The sequence below is a fragment of the Semicossyphus pulcher genome, unplaced genomic scaffold (assembly GCF_022749685.1).
Source record: "Semicossyphus pulcher isolate SPU_LCO1_2020_fin unplaced genomic scaffold, fSemPul1.0.p SCAF_13, whole genome shotgun sequence".
In the NCBI taxonomy this organism is placed as follows: Eukaryota; Metazoa; Chordata; class Actinopteri; order Labriformes; family Labridae; genus Semicossyphus; species Semicossyphus pulcher.
Genome location: NW_027211637.1, coordinates 2,866,555 through 2,893,062, shown reverse-complemented (window position 1 = coordinate 2,893,062; position 26,508 = coordinate 2,866,555). Strand labels below are relative to the sequence as shown.

Genomic DNA, 26,508 nt, shown 5'->3' with positions numbered 1-26,508 from the left:
AACACAGTGTGGATATCTGCAGTGCAGTGACAGGTCTTTTACATGCTTTTGGTGTCTGCACAAGACATTCCTACGGTGGCCGACAAGGACAATCACACTGCAACGGCCCAAACGATTTCCATTAGAAGAAACAGGCTGCAAATTCAGAAACACATGCAAAAGTCCAAAACAAATGCAACAACGGAAACACGCTGCAAATGAAAGAAACTGTGCTGCATAAACCAAAATCAAAGCATTAACATTAAACGGGCTGCAAATTCAGAAATGATGCAAAGTCAAGAACACACAAACCCAGAAAACATGCCAAAGAAAAACACTGCAAATCCAGACAACAGAAGCGCTGTAGGGGGGCGCTCGGTCTAACAGGTTCATTATTGTCGGGGGAGGGAATGGGAGACGAGACGGGATTTATTAATTATCAGACATTACAACGTTAGACACCACTGGAGCATCAGAGCAGCGGAGCGTCTGTTGTCCATGGACCACTGACCACTGACAGGACACCGTGGTCCAAGTCCTGCGTGGTAAATGGACTGTAATTTTCTAATCTTTGCGACCACTCAAAGCTGCATTTACACTTCATGTCACATTCACCCATTGACACACACACTTTCAATGGCAAAGGCTGCTACGTAAAGTGCCCAACTGTCAATCAGTTATCACATTCATACCCGTTGGATACGCAAGTTCAGCGTCTTGCCCAAGGACACTTCGACATGTACCCTGAGCGAGCTGGGGATCGAACCTCCGACCCTCTGATTGAAAGACGACCGACTCCACCACTGAGCAACAGCTGCCTCGATGTTAATTAATTGATAAGCCATTGTTGATAATTATTTAAAAGCACATCATGATGTACTTCTTACACTTTACCCAGTAGATTTTGTGCCTAAACATAATCAGACTTTAAACTTTCAGAAAGGTAGAAATCAAACCTTGAAGCAGTCGCTAAACAGAAGCCACCTTGCATGTCTGTAATTCCCCTTTTCTACACAAACCTGGTTCTAGTTCTGGGCTGGTGCTCGTGCTGGTTCAGAGCTGGCTCAACTTGCGAAACCAACTCGGTGTCAGTTTGTTTTTCCACCTGCAAGAGCCCGTGGAAGAGCCACGTCATGACGTCACTCTATATGTGACCGCTTTCCCAGCAGTGCTAGCGCCGACTTTCCCTCACTATAACAACGATGGCGGACTACACGGCATGTTTGCTGGTGTTGCTCCTCTTTTCCAAATCACATTAGATCCCAAAGACAACTTTTCCAACACATCTGTGATACTCTTAATGCTTTCCATGGACGGTGACTTCTTAGAGAAGAAAGGTATTGATCCACCTATTTTTATTCTTAATGAGCGTGAGCTGTTGTTAGCCGCTCTGCTAGCCCGCTTGTTATTGTCGAGCATTTAGCATCAGAGGCTCATGGATTAGACAAGCTTCTTATAAATATGTTTGATACACGTTTGAAAAGGAAACTGTGCACAGAAGTTTTATTTTCAGTTCAACCTTGAAACATTACATGAACTTATTCATTCGTCCCCTCAGAGGCGACACTTTCTGATTGTCCTTGGTTAGAAGCCAGCCTGGCCGTCCTTCGCTGACATCTCTCAGTGCCGTTCAGTTATCTAAGCCAATCAATACACAGCGTTGGCAGCAGCTCGGTGCTCTTCAGCCTCTGGGAGCAGAGTGACAAAACATCGAGCAGTGAAACAGCTCATGACCCAGATCTGCTCTGGCCTTTGGTCGCTCCAGCAAACCGGGGGATTTGAGCTCTGTAACAGAAAGTGTGTGAGCATCACAGAGCGACAGACTGTAAGAGGGCAGCTCCACCAGCAAACGGTTCCTCTGGTTTGGTGTTTTTTATGGAAAAACTCAAGTACATTAAACTGTAAGACATTTTAAATCAGAGCTGGACGTCGAACATGTTCAGTATTTTGTTTATAAATTGATTAAAAGACGATCAAAGAAGTTGCAGATTGAATTTGTTTAAAATTAACCAATCAATAAAGTCACTACTTAAGCACAGGGCAGTGATGTCATCAGAAGGCGACCTCGGCTCCACCCCTTTCCAGCCTTATTAGCGTATAAACAATTAATAAAAAGAAATATAAATATAAAGGAAATATGAATAAATGAATGAGCGAGGTGCACATCACTGAGTGAATATTATTTTTTATTTATACCCTTTTTATGTATTTGATTTTTTAGGCCATTCAGAAAGGCACGGTATAACAAAGTATAATAAAGCAGAAGTGAGTGTTTTGCAATAAATAAGGATCTGTAAATTTAACAACTTCCTGTCTTTTCTGTAACGGCGTGTTGAGAGACAGGATGGAGCATGCTCACAAGTCAACAGTGTTGATATTTTAGATTTAGTCTTCAGACGAAAATGTTCTAATTGACGAAAACTTGAAACATTTTTGTCCAGTTTGAGTCAATAAAAAGTCGTCACTGGGGCGCTGGTTTGGCTCGGCTGGTGGAGCGGGCTCCCCGTGTGTAGAGGCTGAGCGTGGGTTCAGCTCCTGGCCTGCCGATCGTTTGGTGCATGTCATCCCCTCTCTACTCGCCACGTCTCCTGTCTCTCTTCAGCTGTCAAAACGTTTTCTCTCTTTAAACTAATTCAATCTGCCTGATACAGGTTCACTCGGCTGTAAAGCGTCGTCCTTTAATTTCTTCCTGATGAAGTTCTCCACAGGTTATTAAGATCCTCAGACGAGGTCAAATGTGTTCATGGAAACTTCTGGAATGTAACGTTACTTACGTACAGCCACAGAACGAAGCTGTGCAGTTACAGTAGCTCATACTGTACATTCCTCTCTTGCCTTTTTGCAGCAGCAGTGATGGTTTTTACCCTTTTACATATTCATCATCGCTTCTCATTTAAACAGTCTGACTGAAGCAGACAGCCGGTGATCGCTCCTTTTCATGTCACATGACGAGTAACACGCCCCTTTTTCTGTGAGTGCGCTCAGTGCCTGAAGCAGAAGGCCTGAGTTAACAGAGAAAGTTCACAACCACCTTCATGATACCCGTTTGTTTGCGTGGTTGCTGTTGTGTTGTTGTATAGCTGTCACTTTGGGACATCCTCACCTGTACGGCTGGGTCAGATTCAGGGAGATCTGCATGCCCCTCAACCAGTTACAGGATGCATCGCTTGTATTTTGACGGATTAGACGCACAGTGGGGGAAAATATCATGGATTGACCGACAGCCCGCCACTAACGTTTTAGTCCTGTCTCGTCTCGTTAACGAAGAAGTTAACGATCTATCTTTAGCTCGTCGCCGTCTCGTGTGTGTCATACAAAAAAAGTTGTCGACGAACATTTATCGTCTTAAATTTCATTAAAGAATTTAACACTGCAAGTGACTGAAAGTGTCATCTGCCAAAGTATCCGCCGGCTTGTTTTCTCACTTGACTTCAATTGAGTTTAGATTAAATAACCCCAAAAGTTCATGCGCTGTAACTTTAACTAGCTTGTATGCTATGTAGCCAAGATGGCGACCATTGAGGGGGAGAAGTGTCCATGTTTCCAGCTCCTGCATTATTTGTGAAAGGAGCTCATGAATCCACATGGAAGGATTACAAACTACCCATCTTGAGTCACACCACGTCCTTCTGGCAGGCATCACTTCCCCCAAAGGTAACAGGCTCGAGTACTTGAGTGCATTCTCCCCAACAAGACACTTAGACTGTGAACGCAGCCAAGCAGAACTTTTAGTAAAGCATTAATCCACTGAAGCATGTTGTCTTTCCTCAGGAGATCAGAGTGATTTAGTCCATGTGACATCTGCTCAATCAGTCTCTGCACCGTGTTAGCCAGCAGTCTGACGCCATGATGGGAAACTGAGGAGCTATCAGCAGCCCACAGGACGAGCAGAGCAGAGTGTCGTCTGCACATTTAAAGTCTGAGGATTCCTTTTTCATAACAGGGACGAGACAGATGTGATTAATTTATGGTAGAAACGGGAAAGAGTGAGATAAGAAGGAAACAAAAAGAGATTCTTCTCTTTCACAATGTTTACGCCCCGAGTCCTGCTTCTGAATCAGGACTGAATTTGACAGAACAATCTCAACTCAGGGCCCAATTAGCCGCTCTTTTTCCCAGTGTTTCTACTTATCAACAGTGGATGTTTGTTCCTGAGTTATTGATTTGAATCTGTTGACATGCGAGGTCAGCAGCTGTTCTGTTATCCACAGAGCTTTGTAGACTTTCCTCCGTGTGGGCGGAAAAATATATGCAGATGGAGTTTGGACTTGCCACAGCACGTCCTCGAAGCTAAAGGACAGAAAAGGTCGACGGTCGGTCACTCTCAAAACCTCAAACAATATAACCGTTAGGGATGTGCATTTCATTCGCTCCATCCCAACTCACGCAGACATAAGGAGAGAGACACACATTAACATTTTCACTACGTTGGTCTCATTCCGCTCTCACAGGACTGAGCATAGTTGTTGGAGACTCACTGATATCCTAGTTTTGCACTTGACCTCATTTTCGTTCCACACAGAACTCTTTGACGGCTGCAGAAGTCTCTGCTTTTTTCTTCGGTTCAGAATCTCACAGTGCCACTCCGGCTCTACTGGCTCCTGGCACTAATGCTTTGTTATTCTTTTGTAGGGGTTAGCAAACAGCTTTTAGATGCGCTACAGACACCGTCTGGCAGGTGAAGCCACCAGGCGCCGGAAAAAACAAAAAGAGATTAGAGCTGGGTATCGATGAGTTCTCGATTCAGTTCGATATCGATTTGGTTAGGAGTTACGATATCAGTGCACCTCTTACCTGGTTCATTACCAACATTTTTAATGTTTCCAATAAGAAGTGACCCCTAAGAAGTTACATCATGTACTTTTTATTTACCATGACCAACACACAGCTACAACACAATGTTAACAATTTTATGAATTAGACAGCTTATTAGCTAATTAGACGAAAAGATAACTGCTGTATGACAGGAACATAAATTATGTGACTTAAAGCAAAATTTCACATATTTATAACCTCATCTTTGTCCATCCAGGATAAGATAGTAGTGTGAGAAAGGCCTGCAGTTGTTGCCTTTATTCTCGTTGTATCATCATTTGAACTCGTAAGGTCCTGAAAGAACTACAGACTGTTCCTGCTGTGATTTCTAACCCTGCAGAAATGACTTGTATTCTAAACAAGCTACATATACGAACATTAAAGATGTTATTCTGAAATCTAAGTGAAATGTATGAGGATACATTTTACACTGTTTCGACTGACTGGATATTTATTCACGTATTTATAAAAGCCAGAGAAGAAAGAAATGCAGTGGAGTGAGGCTGATGCTGCAGCTGCTTGCTTGCAATGCATCCTGGTACATGCAGGCACTGCAAGCAGGACTGCACTAGCAGGAGAAATCTGCTTTCAGTACAGCACATATTTATTGCTCCAAGTGACTACATTTACCATCATCACTAATGATATACTGATGATTACTAAGGAGGTTAATGTTCATGCAGCAGAATGACTCTCACTGCAGGGAAACTCTGTTGATCTTTGCATCACACTTTGTAAGAAACCATATTTAACTTTGAGCATTTTTTACTGTGTATTCAAATGTTTTTATTTAAGTTTCACTGTTGTATTTACTTGCTCAATGGGGGCTTATTGTTTGCATCCTGCTACAAAGCCAATCACTCCAGTGTGGATAAACAAAGCTATTGATTTATTGGTCGTTGTAATCGTTCCGTCCACACTGCAGGCCAAGAATCGATGCCTTCCTTACTCACACAGTGATCCACGATCTGAGAGGAGGAGTGATGATTACAGCAGCCAGTAACTCTGTGGATGCACACTGTGAAAGAGGTCATTGTTTTAAAATAACAAGCACTTTTTTTTCAGTTGCTGTCACTTCACTGTGCATGAGAAAGGCTGATTTAACTCTCTGGTTATTTGAAAAGATGTCTTTGGTAGTATTTTGTTACGTATGCATGAAAACTCAGCAAAGACTGTCAGACAGAAAGTGATTGAACCTGTCGGAGAGGTTTTCTTACTGCAGAGTTTGCAGAGCAGAGAGCTCAGTGAGCTCGCCATCTTCCTCTTTTGCCTGTTTACTTTTTGTATCGTGCTTCACGGTAAATCTACTGTATGCAGCTTCAATCTGTGGAGCAGCTGATTGCATCCAGGCCAGCAGGCAGCCCGAGGCACAGACGTTACAGGAGAGGAAAGTACACCGAGCTCACATGGAACTGACTGTCAAACCTTTTCCTCAGAGGTTCCATCTGCTGAAATTTCTCAGTACAGTCAAGGATTCATGTGGTGGTAGACATTTTAGTGATTTTAGTGGCCCACACCCAACCAATCTGTCGCCACCATGCTGCTGGAATAAATCGTATTTGTCTTTTTATCTGAATATCTTCACTAAATATCATGTAGGTGAGAGTTTGGTCGACTTACCCGTAACTCCATCATTGTTTGAAACTTGTTTCCTCCCTGAGCTGAGATGGTGTAACAGATAAAACCTCTGGGCATCAGATCATCATGAAGAGCACTGAGCCTGAAGATGAAAACTCATTAACTACATTTCAGTAGTTGTTCGTAATTAGCAGAAGTTGGATCAGACACAAATATCTCCATGTATTTCCCTGCAGACCGTCTTTACTTGGCCTCGCCTTGCCTCTTTAACAAATTAAAACACTGCCGTCTTCTCTTATAAAATAGTGTAGAAGTATTTGAGCTGAACATACGTCATCAGCGCTGCAGCTTGAATACGCAGGCCAAGAGACGTCTATCCTCCACACCCGCAGGACGGTGAAGCGTTGCTCACTGACTTGTTTCAGACTGAGGGGATGCAAAAAGAGCCAGGACCACAGAAATAAGGAATATTTGATGTGTGAATCATGCAAAGCTTCTCGAGGGGGATTGACGCAGCTAGTTGGACTGAGTTCCTTTGGCAGTCAGTCCTGGATCACCCTCTGGTACAGAGAGTTCTTTAGACATCCTAGAAAGCTGGGAGTAAAATAATCCTCTGAAAAGCACAAGTTGGAGTGCTGGAAAAATGTGAATGCTTCTGATGGCCGACGGCGAGACACAGGCAGGCCACTGAGATCTTGAAGCTGGAGTCTCAGGCCGCATGTGTTAAACTTCTTGCTTCTTAAATAATAAGAGCTTAATGTAAGAACGTGTTTTAAACCAGCTGCCGTGTTGTTTGGGTATTGAGGTGTAATTGCTTCTCCTTCAAGAGTCCAGTTACAAAATCTAATCAGCATTTTGCTATGAATGTGATTGTATTTTTGTAGTGTACCCAGCAGGGCTGCTCTGTACACTCGGCTTGCTGCTGTAGTTTGTGTCACCAGTGTTACTTGGTGTTCAGGCACACACTGATTACATAACTAACTGCCCCTGCTTTCATTTCGCTTTTCTTCAGCCATGTTATCAATAAATACTCGGACAACAGACGCTGCAATATTGACTGGTAGTGTCTGCTATGTACAGCTGTAACAGCAGAGTCGCTGCTCAGAGAAGCAGGAGTCTGATTTCACATGTCTCCGGACTAATGAGAGTTAACCCAGAGCCATGCAGCTGACTGACAAGATGATGGAGTTAAAGTTCACTGAATTTACACGGATTCAGGCGGAGTAGATGTCAGACAAATGAGACCTTCTGGACAACACGTGTCTGTCGACTAATCTCTGCTGGCAAAGATTCCAAATTTTACTGTGAGTCTCTTGTCCACTAAAATGATAGTCTGCTGTCTGCCTGATCCACGTGAATGCAGCAGCACTCTACAGATATTCATCTGCTATCTTGTAAATGTTTGTTGTAATCAGTAACACCAGTGTTGTCGTGAGATATTAAAACCTCACAGTGGCATCTTCACTGTAACGTTTCAGCATTGAGAGTTCGATGTGTGCACGTCCTTCAGTCAGATTACAGGATGTGAAACCTCGCTTGCTTCATGCAAAAGTGAAACTCACCCTGTTCTCATTTCCGATGACTCGTCTACAGGAGAAGTGCAGCCTTTCATCAGGGGCCAGTTTCACAAAGAAGTTTTAGACTGGACTAAAGTGTTAGGCCCGTCTTAATGTTGCTCAAAGATTAGTCTCGTGCAAGTTAGACCGTTTCACAAAAATAAAGACTGACTCATTTTAAGCCAACAATATTAGACACCTTACCCCCAGTCTAACTCAGCTCTAAGACCCATGTTACCATGGTAACAATCAGTGACACCTGCTGACCAGTAGCACCAAATTATGTACTTGATGGTCCTTTCAACGGTCAGATTAACACTGTTTACTGTTGCTGCAAATGTTTTCCATTTCAGGTTTGTCTTTTGTTTTGTTGTTGTTGTTGTTGTTGTTGTTGTTGTTGTTGTTGTTACACTCGTGGCTGAATTTACGCAAGTAAAATGCCCTCATAACCTCCAATAGACAAACATTTTCTGCTGGGGTAAATGGACTTGAGCGGTTACATGCGGTTCCGTCGGCCTTTTTTTTTTTGCTTTGAAAGAAGTCTCAATTTACCCAGAATTCAGTGCATCATAGTCCTGCTTGAGATAGTCAAGAACTAAACTGCTGATGAATATAGACGTCTATCTTTGTGAAACCGGCCCCAGAGCTCACAGTGAACTGACTGCTGTGCTGAAAGAGTCTGAGTCTCACCTGCCTGTAAACACGCACGCCTCACAGCTACTGTCATAGATAATGTCACCTGGATGCTCGAGGCAGCCGAACAGTTACACAGGTGGCTTTGAGTGTGTGTATCAGCAGCATCTTGTCCCTGTTCTGGTCAAGGGACTGTCTCTACCACACAAAATGTGAAGTTTTCAGATCTGTTCTATTCTATCTATTTCCACACCTTTTCTCTCTCCTCGTCCATATCAGTGATCAAGCTGCAGACACAAGGCTGAACAAAGAGTTGGAGAGGAAGGACAGAGTTTTGTTTTGTTGGAAGAAAATAGACTTTTAAAACCAAATGGTCTCAGTTTTTACTTTTCAAGTTGTGGTCATTAGTGTTGGGTAGCATAACTTAAAAGTAACTCGTTACATTCCTGCGTTACCTCCTGAGAAAAGTAACGTGTTAGATTAGCTTTGCGTTACCAAAAATTAAACCCCTTTGTGACTCGTTCCACGTGTGTGTATTATCATCAGGACGGCGTGTAGCCTGCTGCACGTCTACCTTTGATGTGTCGACTCTACCGTCGTTGCAGAGCCTCGTTTACGGCCCATAATCTGTAACTCTGCAGCCTAATAACAGGAATGACAGACGCAGTATAACCTTTACAGCTCTTTATGATGCTAACAGTCTGACAGTGAAATGGTCTGAGGCATTCATGACAACAACACAACACGGGCTCTTAGTCCCACCAGTGTTGTGGAGCTGTGTTTAGCTGCAGATGCTTCTTCACGTTTGAAGTCGAGCTCTTCACAGCTGACGAGCACTTCTCCTCCAGACACAGCTTACATTTCACCGTCATGTTGTTCTCGTCCCTTTCACCCAAACATTCAGAATCATGTGAATATTTCCACAAAGTAAACGCTGTCCTCTCTGACAGCTCGCTAGCTGAATGAGCTAGCTACGCATGTGCACTGACACAGCTGTGTTTACCTTCTGCTGGTATGCAGCTACCTGCCAAGAAGGAGGAGAGAAACAGAAACAGAGCTTCGGGGAGTTTCTGTTTTTGTGGCAACAATGGAAAAGAGAAATATGACAAAAAAAAGGTAATCCAAGGATTACTTTGTGACGAGTTACCCCCCACACTGGTGGTCATAAAATACAGCTCTGGTGTATGTAGCGACCGCTGGTTGTGTTTATCAGTTTGAGGCAGTAATACATATTTAAAACTCTGCACCAGGTCACCACAATGTTCTGTAAAACAGCAACACAGGACCAAACGATCAGCTAACCTCCAAAACCTGATAATAAAAAGTAATAACTGGTACAAATTCATCAATAACTCAAATTACATAACTGACTGGCAGTAAACATGAAACTTTGAGATTAAGAGGTCAAATTAGGAGATTACGTCCACTTTAACGAAGTCTGAATATGTAGACGTAACCATTGTCATTCAGTAATTTGTGTTAGAGCTGGTTCCAGCATCATGGCGGCTCGGCGGTGACATTAAACAAAGTGAATTTCGCTGATGTGTCCCGGTGGGTTTAATCCAGCGTGGCGCACAGAGCGTGGCGCAGCCTACAAGGATTATGTGTGCTGGACTTGGCCCACTCTCTCCTCCTCTTTGCCCTACTTTTCATTGAATCATGCAGAGAAAGGCGGAACAAGAGCTCTCTCTATATATATACTGCAGGAATGCAGGGACAGATGGAGCCAGTGGGAAGGGGAGGGAGCCATTATTAGACAGAAAAAGAGAGAGAGCTGATGTGTGATGAGAACAAGCTGCAAAGCCAACACTCTGAAATATAAATTCCATCCCTAAATAAAATAATTCATAAAGATGATTCAGCCGAGTCAGAATCATTAAGAGCCCAGAGTTCCAGTTTGATTTTCAGCAGGACGTCATGAGAGTTAATATTCAGCAGCTCCTTCTGATGTCAGAGGATCTCCAGCAGCATATTGTGTCCCGTAAGTTGTTCTCTAACTGCAGGGACCGAGGACTTGCCATGACAAATGTCTAGTCACGAAAGGAGGGCAACATAGCAACATATACTAATGCACCCCCGCCCTCACCAGCCCACGCTGTCCCCATTTCTGTGCTCCAGCTCCCATCAGCAGCAGCTCCAGCCCGCCTGCATTTTAGATGCTCAGCTGCAGCGCTGCTCTTCATTATTAACTGATATATTAACTTGTGTCGTCTCCGCTCGCCTCTCCGTCTGAGCTCTCTGATCATGACAGGATTCATCCTCTGAATAGTGGTGTTAGAAAATATCTGCACTTGAATTTTCACATATCGTGTTTTGTGAAAATCTCAAATTTTTAATTTTAATTCGTAGTTCACACGTAAAGTTTTATTTCTTTCATGCCATGTTTTTTTTTTCAGACTGCACACAAAGTAGTGCCTTTATGTGTTCTGTAATAAATGCAAATGCAGGCCCCACAAATACGATCATAACTATAGGGTGCGTTCCTTACAATATATAATAAGATACAAGAGACTTCTGTTGTGGGGACATTTGTTCAAAGCTGCACACATGAACAGCAGCTGCCTCCACAGCAGTCATAATAAAAACAGTATAAAACAAATATAATGTAAACAAAGTATCTTTCACTTACCACAACTGCAAATTTCAAACCTTGTATATCACACAAAATGCACATATTCACATGTTACAAAACACTGATATATGATAAGAGATAAGAACTACATGAATCTATTGCACAACCTCTGCAGCCTCAGTGAACATCGTTACAAAGAACACTCTTTAATGTACAGTGTCAGGACGCAGAGTGTTAGGGACACTTTGAAGAAGGAAAGAATCTGAGATTACGAGAGTAAAGTCGTAGTTTTATGCTGTGGTTAGCCTGTATGTTATATTGAAGGGAAATATCAGAAGAGCAGCCAGCTGCCTGCGCTGACATGACTAAAATCATGAGTCATTTTCAAATCAAATCACTTTTCAGAGACAATGTGATGCAAAAGATTCAGTATTTGTGGAAACTATACTAAATATAAATCTGTGTAATGTACTTGCGCATTACTACGTGTTATATGGTAACACAGTCTGCAGCAAAACCTTGGAGACGAGGAGCTCTCGCATGTTCTCGCAAGGTACATGTAAGCTCTGCTTCCATGCTACCAGGTGTGTTAAATATATAAAGCTCCAGCTCAAGTTGCATTAAACCTTCTGTGCGAATATTTACAAGTGTAACTTCACAAGATGCTCAACGCTCATCAGATCCATGGAGTTCTCATCTCTTCATCACTGCCATCATCTTGTCAGTTTCCCTAAACATAGATCAAATAAACACAATATAAAGCTTAGGTAACAGTACACAATATAGTGCAATATATAAAAATGTAACTCTTATAGTGTGGTACATATTGCATCACCAGATTGTTGCATGTACACAGCTTTATTCCTAAAACCTGCAGGTGGTTTGGGGCAGAATTCAGCTGCAATAAGGGCCAAAAGGTTATAATGAAAAAACAGCGTGCAAAGTTTGTGTCAGTCAAAATAAATATTTTTATTTTAACTATCTGTGTAAAGAAAACTGGGAAACTGCAATGCCTCAATTTTAGTTGTACACAACTGGAAAATATACGTCTCAAACGAATTCAAGCACACCTTGTAAAAAGCGATTTAATAAGATGGACTTGGATTGTTGGATGCTGCCTGCCTTACATACAGAATGTAGGATATATAACGGTTGTGCCAATGAGAGACTAATTGTAAAATATTGTCCAAGACGATTCCAATAACCCGCCACATGAATAATAAATATGTTGTTTTTTTCAGCTCGGCTGAATGTAAACGTCCCAATTGTGTCATTTTTCTCCTCCACCCGAGGGAAATAACTGCCCCTTTAACTGCTAAACGCTCCGCTGTGATCACCAGCGAGTCTTTAACTCTTACGTCTGCTGCTTGCGACGGAGCAGGTCGTGTACAGCGAGTTTATCAGAGCTGTTAGCTCATATCCAGGGCAATGAGAGCGCTGAGACTGAACCAAAACAAGCTGTCTTACAGGGTGTGGCGAGAATATAAAAGAAACAGGAAACACCTTTCATAATAAGAGAGAACACCCTCATTCGATCACTTTTCCCGTTGTTATAATGTAAATGAAAGCTCGTACATGGCTGATGAAAGTGAACTCGTCTGTATCACGGCCGGAGCACAGAGACACATTCAGCTCTCCGCTCTCCTCTGTCCCTCCTTGTTCCGTCTTGGCTGAGTCTGTGGGAATCGGTTGCGGGTCAGTGCTCATGGCCTCTTTATTCCTGTTTAGCGGCGGCTCTGACACCTGGCTCGCCGCTCCCTCCCAGCTCCTCATTAATCGCTGCTGATACTAACAGGAAGCGAGAGGCTGGAAAAATGGGCCATTTAGAAGCAACAGTGGATGCTGGCATTTCAGCCTGAGACCAAAAACCAACATAACACTGAATAAAGAAAAGTTATCGTCTTTGTGTGGACGTGAATTCATTACACAGACACTTTTTTTCCGCCTGCATAATTTCCAATTTACTTTAGATTAAAACATGTTTCATTTTCCCAGACTGGTAGAGAAAACATTTGATGATGTGCGATCGTTTTGATTAATGAAACCTGATATGGTGCCAAATTACACAGCTCACAACATTTTTTAGGACTTCTGAATCTCCTCTGTAAATCTTGATGACCTATAACGCAGTCATTGCTCAGTTTCTAACCAGTCAATAAGTTAAAGGAGAAGTTTGGTATTTTTAAACCTGGGCTCTATTTTTACAAATGTTTGTGTCGAAATGAATAAGGAATAAAAACCTTTGCTATTGGTCCAGTAGATGTCCTCCGCCGCTGCAACATAGTCCCCTGGGGCAAATGCCCTGGATCAAAGTACGTCCATTTAAAGTGCTTGTTTTTGCCGCTGACAAGCTCAGATTGTTACTCTAGGTGTCCGACAACATGACAGAAATGATCCCTACAAAGATCCTTTTTTGTCAGAGTAAGATCCTTTTTGTTTAACCAGAAACAAAAGTCTCGCTCAAGGAGAAGTCTCGCTCTGAAGTCTCGCGGGTGGTGAGATGTTACCTGAAAAGGACGGTGGAAACGTGAGTTAGAGAGAGATTTTGGTAGAGATCGTCGTGTTGGTGTACTGAAACCGATGTGGATGAAGTGGTGGAGACGGCGCGAACACGGGCTGCACATGTTGCTTTATGCTGCACGTTTGCGTTGGTCACCATGGCTGCGGTTGTTGTGCTTCCTCCTTCGGTCAGCTCGCTTACCAATCGCTTGGTTCAACGTGACGATCCACAGAGTGCGTGGCTGTCCCCGGGGTTCCCCCCACACACTGACATACTATGTTTAATATTTATGATTTTAACTCATCGGGGTAATAAAACAACTCTTAACATCCCTCACACCACAGGAACATCTGGAGACATCATCTTCAGAACCATCAAAAAATCAGGACTTTGCTTACTTTTGTCTGGAGGGAGGAATCAAGCCCAGAATCAGCCTGATTATCTTGTAGTGTGTACCCCACTCAAGAGACTAAGAAGACCAAACAGTTCTGCTACATTCAGTTCTAGCTTAGAAAAGACACCGAATAGACCAAAAGATTTCATTCAAGTTCAATATGAAGTCGGAAACTCTGGTGAAACCCATCATGCCCGAGTCTGCCAGTATAACCACATCTGACATCACAGCTGTTTGGCAGCACACACTTTGTGCGGGGAGCAGAACGACCTTTTTTAAATACTTATATAGTTCATTTATGTTTGTGTTGTTGTTGTTGAACATGCTGGAGCAACATTTTGGCTCCCACTTCCATTTGCAATCAGTTGATTTGTGCGTGAGAGAAGTCTTTGTGAACACTCAGAAGATGTTTGTGGAGTTCAGAGACTAACCGCACAAATATCAGATCACTGCAGGCCGTAGTTGTTCCTCAGAGCAGAAGCACTGGGACACACTTGGATTGCAGGTATGGCAAAAGGGTAAAACAAACAAGCACGTGAAGTGTTTCAACCATGTCTGATATCTAAGTGGTACTTCCTGTGCCATCGGTGGCCCCTCCGGCTGCATCCTGCTGCCTCCCTGATCTCTGCCCAACAGCTGTATGTCTTCATCATGTCCTTGGAGTCTTGACAAAATGAATCATGCAAATGAGGGGACTTAATGAAACTTCCAGGCAGTCCCTTCTCAAGGAATTTGTGGTGTTGCGCTCGATTACACACAAAAAGTATTAATGAAAAAAGACAGCTTGAGGGAGAAGGCAGAGAGGATCTAACAAACTATTATTCGATTACATTATGGAAAGTTTGTATGAAGTGTTTTTGGAGGGGATTTAAATCAGCACTGATGTCGTGGCCGCTCTGATTTCAAAATATATACGATCCTCTTCTTGTTGTGTGGGAGGAACCCCGAGGACAGCCGAGCACGCACTCTGTGGAACCAAACGATAGCCAATCAGGAAGCAAGCTGACTGAAGAAGGAAGCACAACAACCGCAGCCATGGCGACAAAAGCAAACGTGAAGCATAAAGTGACATGTACAGCCCGTGTTCACGCTGTCTCCACCACTTCATCCACAGTTTGTTCTTTTTTCTTCCTGAATTTTCAGTAAAAAGTCCAAAAACTGTCATCGCCAGTTCTTCCTGCCCGTCGTCCGCCATGTTTGTTTACTCTAAAGTCTCGATGGACTCTGGTTGTTTGATTTGTCAACATGTTAGCAGCATGTTTAAAGGCTTTCAGTGAACTCCTGCTCTGTTAGCATGCTAATAGCTCCTTACATGCAGAGATTAATTGACAGGTTGTGTGTATCATAAAGGCAGACAATAAAAGCACCAGAATGAAACAATCCTCACTTTGAATTCTTGTTATCTTTACTTGGGAACATGGATGCAGGCAGGGAGGAGCTTCTCTGTAACATCCCGTTCTTCACCATCTCTGACTCCTCTCAGAGCCACTGGAAGATTTACTCAGCAGCCGCAGACTCTCAGGATGGCGTGAATAATTGAACACGTGTGGGATACACAGCATGGTTTCACCTGACATTGTGGTGGGGGGACGGCATGGAGATTATAACCCCACTCAGAGGCTCCTGGGTGTAGTGGCGGGGAGAGCAGGATGCCTCCAGGCAGGCGGAGGACCTGTCAGGGAGCTCTACAATACAGCAGAATAAAATTAGCTCTGTTTAAAAAATTTAAGGGGGCCGTGTTGGCGGGGGAGTGTTGCTTCAGGAACTGGTGTGATATTAAAATGCCATCCAGGAAGTCCAGTTTGAGTAACAGAGCCATTAGTTTGAAAGATTGTGGACAGTAAAACGCTTCATAGCAGATAGGATTTCACAAACAGTAATTACATTAATCAAGTGATGCAACAGGAACATGCACATGCACAAATGAAGTTGGCTGAATCAGCCGTGTTATGGCAAAAGTTCAGCCAGTCGTTTGTTTCCAGTTTCATGCTCGCTGTGCACACTGAATTAAAAAAGGGAAGAAACTGTTTTTACATATTTCTGATTTGAACTCCTCCTTAAAACATTTTTTTCATATGAAGAGCAAGCATACTCCCTGTGCATCGCCTCTGTGCACTGCTGTCAGCACCTGTGTCTGATCGAACCTAAAGCTGTTTGTTGGCACTTACTCACGTTGTTCCCTCCTGTCTCGATCGTTGCTTGTGTTGTATTAACTCTCAGATGTACGTCGCTTTGGACAACAGCGTCTGCTAAATGAAACATTCAATCAATCAATTATTTCCAGACTTGATTTATGAAGCCTGGCAGCTCCACTATTTACCACAAAAATCTGCTTTGAAATAATAAAAGAAAAAGTTTAATATTCATGTTTTTTTGTTTTTTTTTAAACAAATGGAGCGACGCCTGCGAGCTACTTCACAATCACCTAACAAACACTTCCTCCCAATGTGGCGTCTCTTTAAGCTGCCGGTCTCTCCCTCTGCTCTGTCACTGCCGCCGCTGCCCTGCACCAGTACAGAGCTCTGACTTTCAGCCCCACCACCACACTAGCATCCACCTGCAGGCTCCGTATAGGGCGTTTAAGATATTATCTCATCACTCCTCAGATTTCTTCTAACACAAATTTGCGAGGAGTGATGAGGTCTAGACGCCAAACACAAGCTGTGTCCTGCTGCTGCAACAAACATTTTAAACTTAAACTTAATTAAAAAGTATATAACGAGGACAATGAGTTTGTCCACCATTTCTGATTCTCCGTGATCTCCCTCAAAACATTTCAAAGCAGGTTGATGTGTATTCGTGCTTTGAATTGACCTTGCTTTGCACAACATGTTGCTTGGTGTCGGTCTGAACACACGATTACTGCAGTTTTTTTTACTTCACCTGCATGCACACTCATTTTGCTGTGTGTAGACACAGGTATCATATCCAGACACATCCCTATGTTCTTGTAACAGCTTCTAAAACAATGCAGTGGAATCAGCCAGTCATTCTCATGCTGAGATAAATCTAACAGATATTGAGTCATCTCTTCTCATCAGTTAAGTTGCTCTATTCAAACATTAATTCGTACTTTATTAAACAAACAGCCTGTTCTGTGTGGTGTAGTCTCTCCTCTGTGTTTCCCAGAGGTTTAATGGTTGATTTAACTTAAATAATTTCTTCTGACATTTGCCGGGGCAAAGTGTCACTTTGAAGCGTGAGTCAGATTCATTTAATGGCTCCTGGATTCTGGCCGGTTACAACACAAAAAACAGAAACATTTTACTTTGTAACTTAATGCATTTTAATTATATTGCATAAATGATGTAAGTTTTAAACAAACCGTTTCTTTTTGTCTCCTGCAGAAGTACTGATGGATTCAACGACAGCAACAGCAGAACTGGGCTGGACCATCAGCCCGTCACAGGGGGTGAGTGCATGAAACAGGAACAGTGTGTAAAACAGGCAACACATGTGTTTTCATTTTATTATCACTGCTAGATCTCTGTGGTTTGCTTTGTTCTGTACATCTGAGACATTACACGGAGCCTCAACCAGACGTACAAGCGTGCATTATATATGAGACTGTACATTACAGTAGAAACATAAATAATCTATGTTAACATGAGGTCTATATATAAGATAAGGCGACTTATTTTGAGTGTCTGTCAACTCCATCCAGGCATCACCAGAAAGCCTGCAGCACTCGATGTTATCTCCTGACAGATTTTAGCCTTGTGTTTTCATAGCATTCATACACGTCATTCATGTGCAGCTTGTGGGAGTGTGGCAAAGTGTTTTTGTTAGACAGTTCTGACTTTGTCTATTTTTACTTGACAAGTTTGTTCATAAAGTCGCCTGTGGACGGCACACAACTGAAAGTGCCGGTTTAGCTCAGCGGTTAAATCGGCCACCACATCCCCTGTTTCTGTCACTGTCCACTGTCCTCGCTCTAAAATAAAGCCAAAAAAATAATCTTTAAAAAAAAATAATGTCTGCCTCAGTTTACACTTTGATTTAAACTTTACATTACATAAGTAAGTGTCCCGTTGTGCCTTCCCGTTGACTTTGCATGATGGCGCACTGTGTTTAGAGTTTGCTCTGATTTCTGTCTGGGCACACCTTTAGGGAGGAGGTATAGGATGGTGGTTGGGCATGAAAACCTAAAGCCTGTCTTCATTGGTTTTCTTTTAACCATCAGTACACTCTTTTCCTAAAATTAACCAAATCTTAATAGTCGGCTGAACTGTAACGTTTCACTACCCTCCATGTTTGAAAATGTGATGCACCTCTGAGTGTGCTAAAACATCTTCTTTGATGTACCTGCAACCTTATAGTGTACTGAGACTTAGTGAATAAGATTTTCAGCCGCTGTTAAGTTCATCTATATCCACATTTCATTTTGGTCATATTAATAGTTTATGAAGGAAATGGAAAACGACAGCTTTGGTTACGCAAAGCTAAATCCAAAAGGGGCAGCTGGACTTTATTTGATGTTTCACCTCTCATCTGAAAGGCTTCTTCAGTTCTAACTGCCTGGTAGATGGAGCTAGAAATATAAGCCTCTGTAGGTCATTAGCATGCTAATGGTTGTGTCATCAAGGGTGAGTCGTTAACCTGGGCTGTTGACCTAATGGCAACAGATGTTGTTAGCACCCTCTGGTGTTGATGGGTTGTTAGGCTCACATGATCCTGAGTGTTCAGATGAGAGGTGAAACGTCTTGAAGAACTTCCACTAAGTCCGGTTTCCTTTTGGATTAAACTTTGAATTTGCAGTGTTTGTATTTGTGTGCTACTCTCTGATTGTTTCCTGTCTGTCCTCTAGTGGGAAGAAGTCAGCGGCTATGATGAAAACATGAACACCATCCGAACATACCAGGTCTGCAACGTCTTTGACAGCAGCCAGAATAACTGGGTCCGCACCAAATATATCCGCCGCCGTGGAGCTCAACGCATCCATGTTCAGATGAAGTTCTCAGTGCGCGACTGCAGTTCCATACCCAACGTCCCCGGCTCCTGCAAGGAGACCTTCAACCTGTACTACTATGAGTCGGACTCGGACACTGCCACTAAAACTGCCCCGTCCTGGATGGAGAACCCCTGGGTGAAAGTGGACACTATAGCTGCTGACGAGAGCTTCTCTCAGGTGGACCTCGGGGGCCGCATCATGAAGATCAACAGTGAAGTCCGGAGTTTTGGACCTGTTTCACGCAACGGCTTCTACCTGGCTTTTCAGGATTATGGAGCCTGCATGTCGCTTATCGCTGTTCGAGTCTACTACAGGAAATGTCCCCGAGTGATCCAGAACGGCGCCGTCTTTCCGGAGACTCTGTCTGGAGCAGAGAGCACCTCTTTGGTGGCAGCCAGAGGGGTTTGTGTTCCCAACGGAGAGGAGGTGGATGTACCCATCAAGCTGTACTGTAACGGGGACGGGGAGTGGATGGTACCCATTGGGCGCTGTATGTGCAAAGCTGGATACGAGGCGGTGGATAATGGTACAGTCTGCAGAGGTAAGAAGCTGGCCAGTGCTGCCCCTTTGAATCATGTGTTAGGGACACTGTGGTGTATGTCTGAGCTGTGCATGTGTTCAGATCACTTGAAATGGGCCTTCCGTGTGTGCCTGCCAGCTGTGTAGTTTCCCTGGTATTAAAGTCTTCAATCTGATCCATATCATGAATCCTGATCAGGACCTGTACTGTGTCTCGGCTGAGTGGGGACTTTACATTTGACATGATCCTCTTTAAATCAGCGCAGGAGAAAACATAGCTTGATGGTCGGCAGATGAAGGTCAAAGGATTTTCTAACTAAACTCTCTCAGACCTCAACGGCTGAATTATCCCCGCATTGCATCGTGGGATTAAGCTTTGCGGCTGAGTCGGATGTGTCCAATGACGAGTGTGTGTCCTCAGTACAGCTCCATCTTTTTAAGCAGTGTGTGTTTCCAGACTTAAGCAAAACACAGATGATGACGCGTGTTTGCCCCGTCACTTCTCAGCTATGTGTGCTGCATTGTGGTGGCGTCAGGTTTTCATCATTCATTTGTAGTTTCATGCTATTACAGCCTTCTGAGGCGACAGCTGCTGCCATCATTGATCTGTACAGCCAGCCTGTTCTCACTCCAAATGTGTCTAATGTGGCAGCTTTGCCCAAAGCTTCAAAATGTGACACTCCAGGTACCCGTCTACCTTTTGTTATGATGTGACTCTGAGGTCAGGCTTTAACGAAGAGCCAAAAAGTCAACTTGGACTCTTGCAGGACTTAAATCAAAGGGAACCAGGATTCATTACCTGGACTTTACGTAATGTAATGTACTGGATGGTAAACAGACTGCTCTAATGCAGCACTTTCCATCTTCAGACCACATCCACCACCATACTACACTGGTTGAGACCAAGTCTAAAAAATGTAAGCAGTACATGACCTAACCTGTCATCAGTCAGTACTAATTGGTGACAAGCCCCTCAGTACTGTCACTTTAATGGTAACTGTACTGAAGCCCCCCCAGCAGGCACACACTTGAGCACCCACATACTCTCAGCGTGGTTCACTCTTTCATAGGCTGGATGCTGATGTGTCCTGACAGTCCTCGTACGCTCACCCAGTTAAATCAGTAGCTTCCAACCTAAATTAACCATACGGTGAGTTTTACTGATGTCCCTGGGCGGACGGATGGAAGATTAAATGTGAATTCAACCATGACCCACCTGGAAACCAAGACCTCAAAGGACTAGTTAATTTTGTAAAATACGCCTCCGATTTTTTGTACTCAGACAGATATTTAAAGGCAACAGTTCATGGTTTAAAGGGGAGTTACATCCTGAAACAACAGCCGAAACCAACACCTGTGCTCACTGATGGTTTCTGGTAAACCTCACAAGCCAGAGACAACAGACGGAAAGAAGGGGCGGGTGGTTACACTTTTGTTCTTCAAGAAGTAGTTCCATCATGCAACTTCCCAATTAACACAACAATTAATTTTAACACTTGTTTGTGTATTGGCTGACCAAACAGGATACATGTCAGTTAATTAGCCTTAGATGTGTTGCTAAGGGTAGGTAAGGGCAGAACAGCGCCTTGTGTATTTGAAGCATCATGTGCTTTGTTTGTTTACACCTCACACACATTTTGCTTCCGCTATGCTATTTAGAAACACACACTGGGGCAGCTTTACGCCGGCATTGCTTGGTCCAATGTAAAATGGCAGAGGCTGCATGACAGCGGAGCTTCGTTACGGCTCTGAGGCAGAACCGCAGAGTGAACAGGGATAATGTTAAGCTTAAACAGAGTTTAAAGTCTTGAAGTCTTAAAAGGTGATTTTAGCTTGTCCGAATGAGGAGGTCCTAGTCAGGGGAGTCAGGGGCTGGCCACGTTGACGAGGTGGAGGTCTTAGAGCTGGGCACTGGATGCATGGAGATCTAGTTACAAGCAGAACCAGGGTAAATAAGACGCAACTTGATTTCAAACAATACTTTCAAAATAAGAGCCTGAGCTGAGTACCATGCAGGGTTAACAGACGATCTGGCGGAGAGTGGAAGACTGAGCCTTGAGTGTATAGGTAGTTGGTTGCAGATGAGTGGCAGGTGTGTGGATCCACACCCAGCTCCTGATGAACACACACAAACAGACAGAGAGAGAGAGAGAGACAGAGAGAGAGAAGGGGAAAGGAGACTAGGATCCTCACAGACATCCTCCCATCCCACATTTGTTGATAGGCCACCCCGACAGATGCACTTTCCCTCGTCTTGAAGTGGATCAGTCAGTGTCATATCCGAGGTCAGGGGGCAAATAACTTAATCAGATGAAATCAATGCACAACGGACAGAATTTAAGTCCTCTACAAACGAAACTGAAAATAAAAGTCCAGAAAAGCCATTTGGTGGAAGAGAAAAGGTCAGAGAGAAAAGAATTGAGGCTGAAGCTGCAAAATGTTTTGAGATAAAATATTAATTATTCAAATATAACATTGTTATTATTTATGGGATGGGGCCGATGCAGCTACAGATTGTCAGGGTCGAATCTTGTCGGGTCCAAGATCCCAGTCGAGGAGCGCTTTGCTTTCACGACAGAAAAAAATGGAGACCTTAAGATGAGACGTCTCTATCTCATAACTACAGGATCAGATGTCATAATTAAGACAACAGGTGTTACGCTCAGGTGTACTCTGTGACCCGTCAGACTCAGTTCAGCCATCCTGCAACAGCAGAAGTTTACACAACCTGAGAGAGAGAATGCACTCACTTCAGATCAGTGCTTTGTTCCTAAACAACACAGAGGTCTTTTAGATGTCTGCACAATGTTGACTTACTTATTGTTCAGCTTATTGTATTGTTGTCACACTTTGTAATAATGATAAAAATACCACCCACATTACTCAGTGACTGGCAGCCACATCCAAGAGTCTCAAAGATAAAAATCATATTAAATTCTTTGTCTTCTGTCTTCTGAAATAACGATGCCTGATAACTACCGAACCTTTTCTCGTCATTACAGATCAGGATCTCATCATTACAGCTTAGTGTTCCCCTCATTATGACTCATAATTACCTGACACGGCCATCATAATTACAAGATAAGGCCTCCTTTATGTGGTGCAATGTGCTTTTATACCACATTATTTGCGCTTCATCTTAAATGGAGACAGAAAACCAGGACTAAAAATAATCAGTGCTGCACAGAGAGCCGACCCATTAGCCTGGCTTTGAGGCATATTGGGTCACTTAATGTGGTAATATCTCGAGCACTAGCATAAGAAGGCTCAGTCATCCCGTATGTAAAGTTAAAGCAAAGCACGCTATCTAATGCCTTCTCCATGAGAGTGGTCACAAAGCTGAGAAGATGTTTTTTAATAGACATGGTCGCAAACTTAAAGTCCTGCTTAACGGCGGCTGTTTCACCTTTCTGATTGGTTCAGAGTCAGAAGCAGAGGCTATAAACATTCCTATAAAACTTAGTTCACTGACTTTGAAATTTACAGGCGGACTTTTTTTTTTTTTTACCAACAAGAGGTGAAAACCAATTAATCAATCAGTGATTGGATTTTGACAGATACTTGATCTATTGGATTGAGGATGTGCTTTTCTGCAAACATCTTTGTTGTTGTTTGTTTTCATCTCTTTCCTTGCTGTTGTTTCATCTATAATTATAACTCTGCAAACTGTGTTAAAATGTGTCACAGCTACTGAAATACATACGTTTGTTTTTACTCGGGATGCACGATATTATCGGCACATTATCAGTATCTGCAGATTATGGCTTGAAAATGACATATCAGCATCGGCAGATATGTCATTTTTCTGCACACGCGACAAAAAGAGTCCGTCTGCGATCACTGATGTCTCCGTAGTAGGTGCAGTAAACAAGTCCAGGCATGTCTCGCTCACTGCCGTGTCTCGGGGGGATGCTGCATTCAAGTGCGCCCCGAAACGAGTGATCAGACCTTTTGTACAATACGTCTTCCGTCAAGCGTGAAGATGTGCAAGATGTCTGCGGTATGGCAGTTTTTTGGCCACAACAATGAGAGTAGGCATGATATCAATTCCACTACAGGGGAGACTTGATGTTTTCTGCTATTAGGTGGAAAAAAACATGTGCCTAATATATCGGTATTGTAATCAGCAAAAAGGGAGGGAAGGAAATACAGTGCATTCCCACTTTTTACAATTTAAATTTGTGGTTTATTTTTAACAGGGAACACTTTTAGCTCAAGGTTCACAGTGAGGAGGATACATCACCACGGGTTTGTTCAAACGAAGCGGCTGTTTTGAGGTCAGTCAGGTGTGAAACAGCTTCCTTTGAGCTGACAGGGACGACACCGACACATCAAAGATGAATGAATATTGAATAATTAAAGGCATAATAATAGAAAAGTGCACTGTTATCCTGAATGGAAAGCTGCTGGCTTGACATAAGTCAGGATTATAGTTTTTAAAGCACAGGTACATCTTAACCGTCGCCGCAGTAACTATACAATAAACTCTAACTTCAAAGTCACTGTGGGAGACTGTCAGACTCTGTCATCATACAGTCACACAGAAGAAAGGAAAACGATGATAAAAAGCTTTCTTTATCTCCTCTCCGCTCTCTCTTGTCGTGATCTCAGAGCGTCTCCTCTGCTCCACATGTTCTGACATGTTTTACGACCCTGTGGACAGCAGAGCTGACAGGATCTGAAGGAGTCCCAGTGCGTGTCACTTCAATGAGATGACCTTTATGAAATGCAGACGTCATGAATAAACATGCTCTGTGGGGAAAATGTGAGACGAAAGACCTTAGACGCAGTAATCTAGGATCTGACTAATACTCGTACTGATGGGGGACATTGTTGAAGCAGCTGATGTGATTTAAAGTTGGAGTGATTTCATAAAAAAACTTTGTCATCTCTCGAATGGGACATTTTGTTCCCATGTCACTGTTCTCAAATCTTCACTCCGTTTCTCTCCTCTCTCTCTCTTCTTTGTACCTTGCACCTCCTCCTCTCTTACAGCTTGTGTATCAGGCTTCTTCAAGGCTGCACAGGGAGACCACACATGCCTGCAGTGCCCCATCAACAGCAGAACCACCAGTGAGGGAGCAACTAACTGCGTGTGCCGCAACGGCTACTACCGCACTGACTCCGACCCCCCACAGATGCCCTGCACAAGTACGTATACAGAACTGTACATCCTTGAATCACAGTGCTCAATGTGCAAACAGAAGCGTCTTGAATACCCATACACCCCTGTGGGACTCCTTAAAAGCAGGGTTATTTCACTTGGATGGGCGGGGTATGCAGGACTTAGCGGTGCACACGGGCGAGCTCTGTGACTGCAAAGTATTTCTCTTTCACCCGAGAGACTGCTGTGTCTGCTGTGAAACCAAAGTGTCAGAAAGTTGTGAAAGATGCTGATCACAGTGTTCCAGAGGGCAAAAGTGATGTCCTTCCTCTTTCTTTGTCAAACCAGAAGTCAAAAACCCAAGACTTTTAATTTACAGAATGAGTAAAGCAGCAAATTCTTACATTTAAGAGCTTTGAAGCTGCAAAGTATTTAGATTTCTTTGCATGAAAAATCAGCAAAACAGCTTTTTAGGGAGCCGCCCATCTGCAGTTGCGTACTCTGAATGCAAGGGGCACAACAATGATCTAGATTATTTCCATGTGAACAGTGAGGTAGTTTGTCTGTTTTGGCTGAGACTGAAAAGGGAAGGCTGCACAGGAGAGGGTTAAAATCGAACTATCCAAATATTTTCTGACAATTATCCAGATTCAGGTCACTGTGGCAGCAAGATATACCAGACGTCGTTCTTAGCAGCCATGTCCTCCGGCTCTTTGTGTCCTTTCTCCTATCTTGCTGTGGAATAAACTCATGAACACAGACTAATTGGAAGTCATTATGTGAGGCCCAGACGCCACACATTCACTATAACTAGGTTCACTCTCCACCAGTATCATAATCTTGGTGCCACTTTTGATGATAATCTATATTTCGATCTGCACGTTAAAATAATTCTCCAGTCTTGTCTTAATCAGTTTTGCAGAATCTCTGGTCCTTTCCTTCTTCAAAGAACATGGACATTTTTATGTATTCATCACATCCCCTTTGGACAACTGTTACTCAGTCTTCTCATGCTTAAGTAAACGTAACCTTTAGGGGCTTCAGTTAATTTAGAATGCTGCTGCCAGGCTCCTTATTAAATCTTAAAAGAGAACTCATAACCCCAATTCCAGTTTCCAGGGACAATACAAGTAGATCATAGTGTGTCGTATCGCATCGCATCGCATCACATACTGTACTGTATCATATCGCATCGCATAGTATCGCATCACATCGCATCATACTGTACTGTATCGTATCGCATCGTATCATATCGCATCGTATCGTATTGTACTGTATCACATGGTATTGTATCGTACTGTATCGTATCATACGGTATTAGACTGTACTGCATCATATCGTATCGTATCGTATCGTATCGTATCGTATCGTATCGTATCGTGTCGTATTGTGTCGTATTGTATCGTATCCTGTCGTGTCGTGTCATGTCATATCATGTTGTATCATTTCATATCGTATTGTATGGTTTCGCACTATATCGTGTCGTGTTGCATCTTGTAGTTTCGCATCATATCGTATCGTATTGTACTGTATTGCATCGTATCGTATTGTACCACACCATCAACAGGATATGATTTAACAATTAATTGATTAATGAGATTGATGACAATGATGCTTGGGCATGGAGAGGTTGAAGTTCTTGCGGTTAGAGTTTTGGGGAAGCTTTACTGGGGATCCGCCGTTTCATCCGGGCACGACGAACCCCCTCAGGGACCTGCCGATTAAAGGACAGAAAGAAACAGAAAAAGAGCAGGGGTGGGAGGGAGGGGTGCAGGACACGAGAGCGAAAGGGGAGGAGAGAGTTAGGTTAGAATTTATGGGAATGCCGGAAGAGACGTGCTTGAGGTGTGGTCCTGCTCCTGAAACTTTGCTGTATAGCATCAAATCGTGTATCTTAACATCTTGTA

The 26,508-nt window shown here is 43.2% G+C and overlaps 1 protein-coding gene across 1 annotated transcript in view; it reads left to right on the top strand.

Moving 5' to 3' along the window:
• ephb2a (eph receptor B2a) overlaps positions 1-26,508 on the top strand; it is a 43,382-nt gene that overhangs the window by 8,251 nt on the left and 8,623 nt on the right. The window contains exons 2-4 of the mRNA XM_069660260.1: positions 17,375-17,439; positions 18,835-19,519; positions 24,493-24,648. Coding sequence (XP_069516361.1) covers positions 17,375-17,439; positions 18,835-19,519; positions 24,493-24,648 — 906 coding nt within the window. The remainder of the gene's footprint in view (positions 1-17,374; positions 17,440-18,834; positions 19,520-24,492; positions 24,649-26,508) is intronic.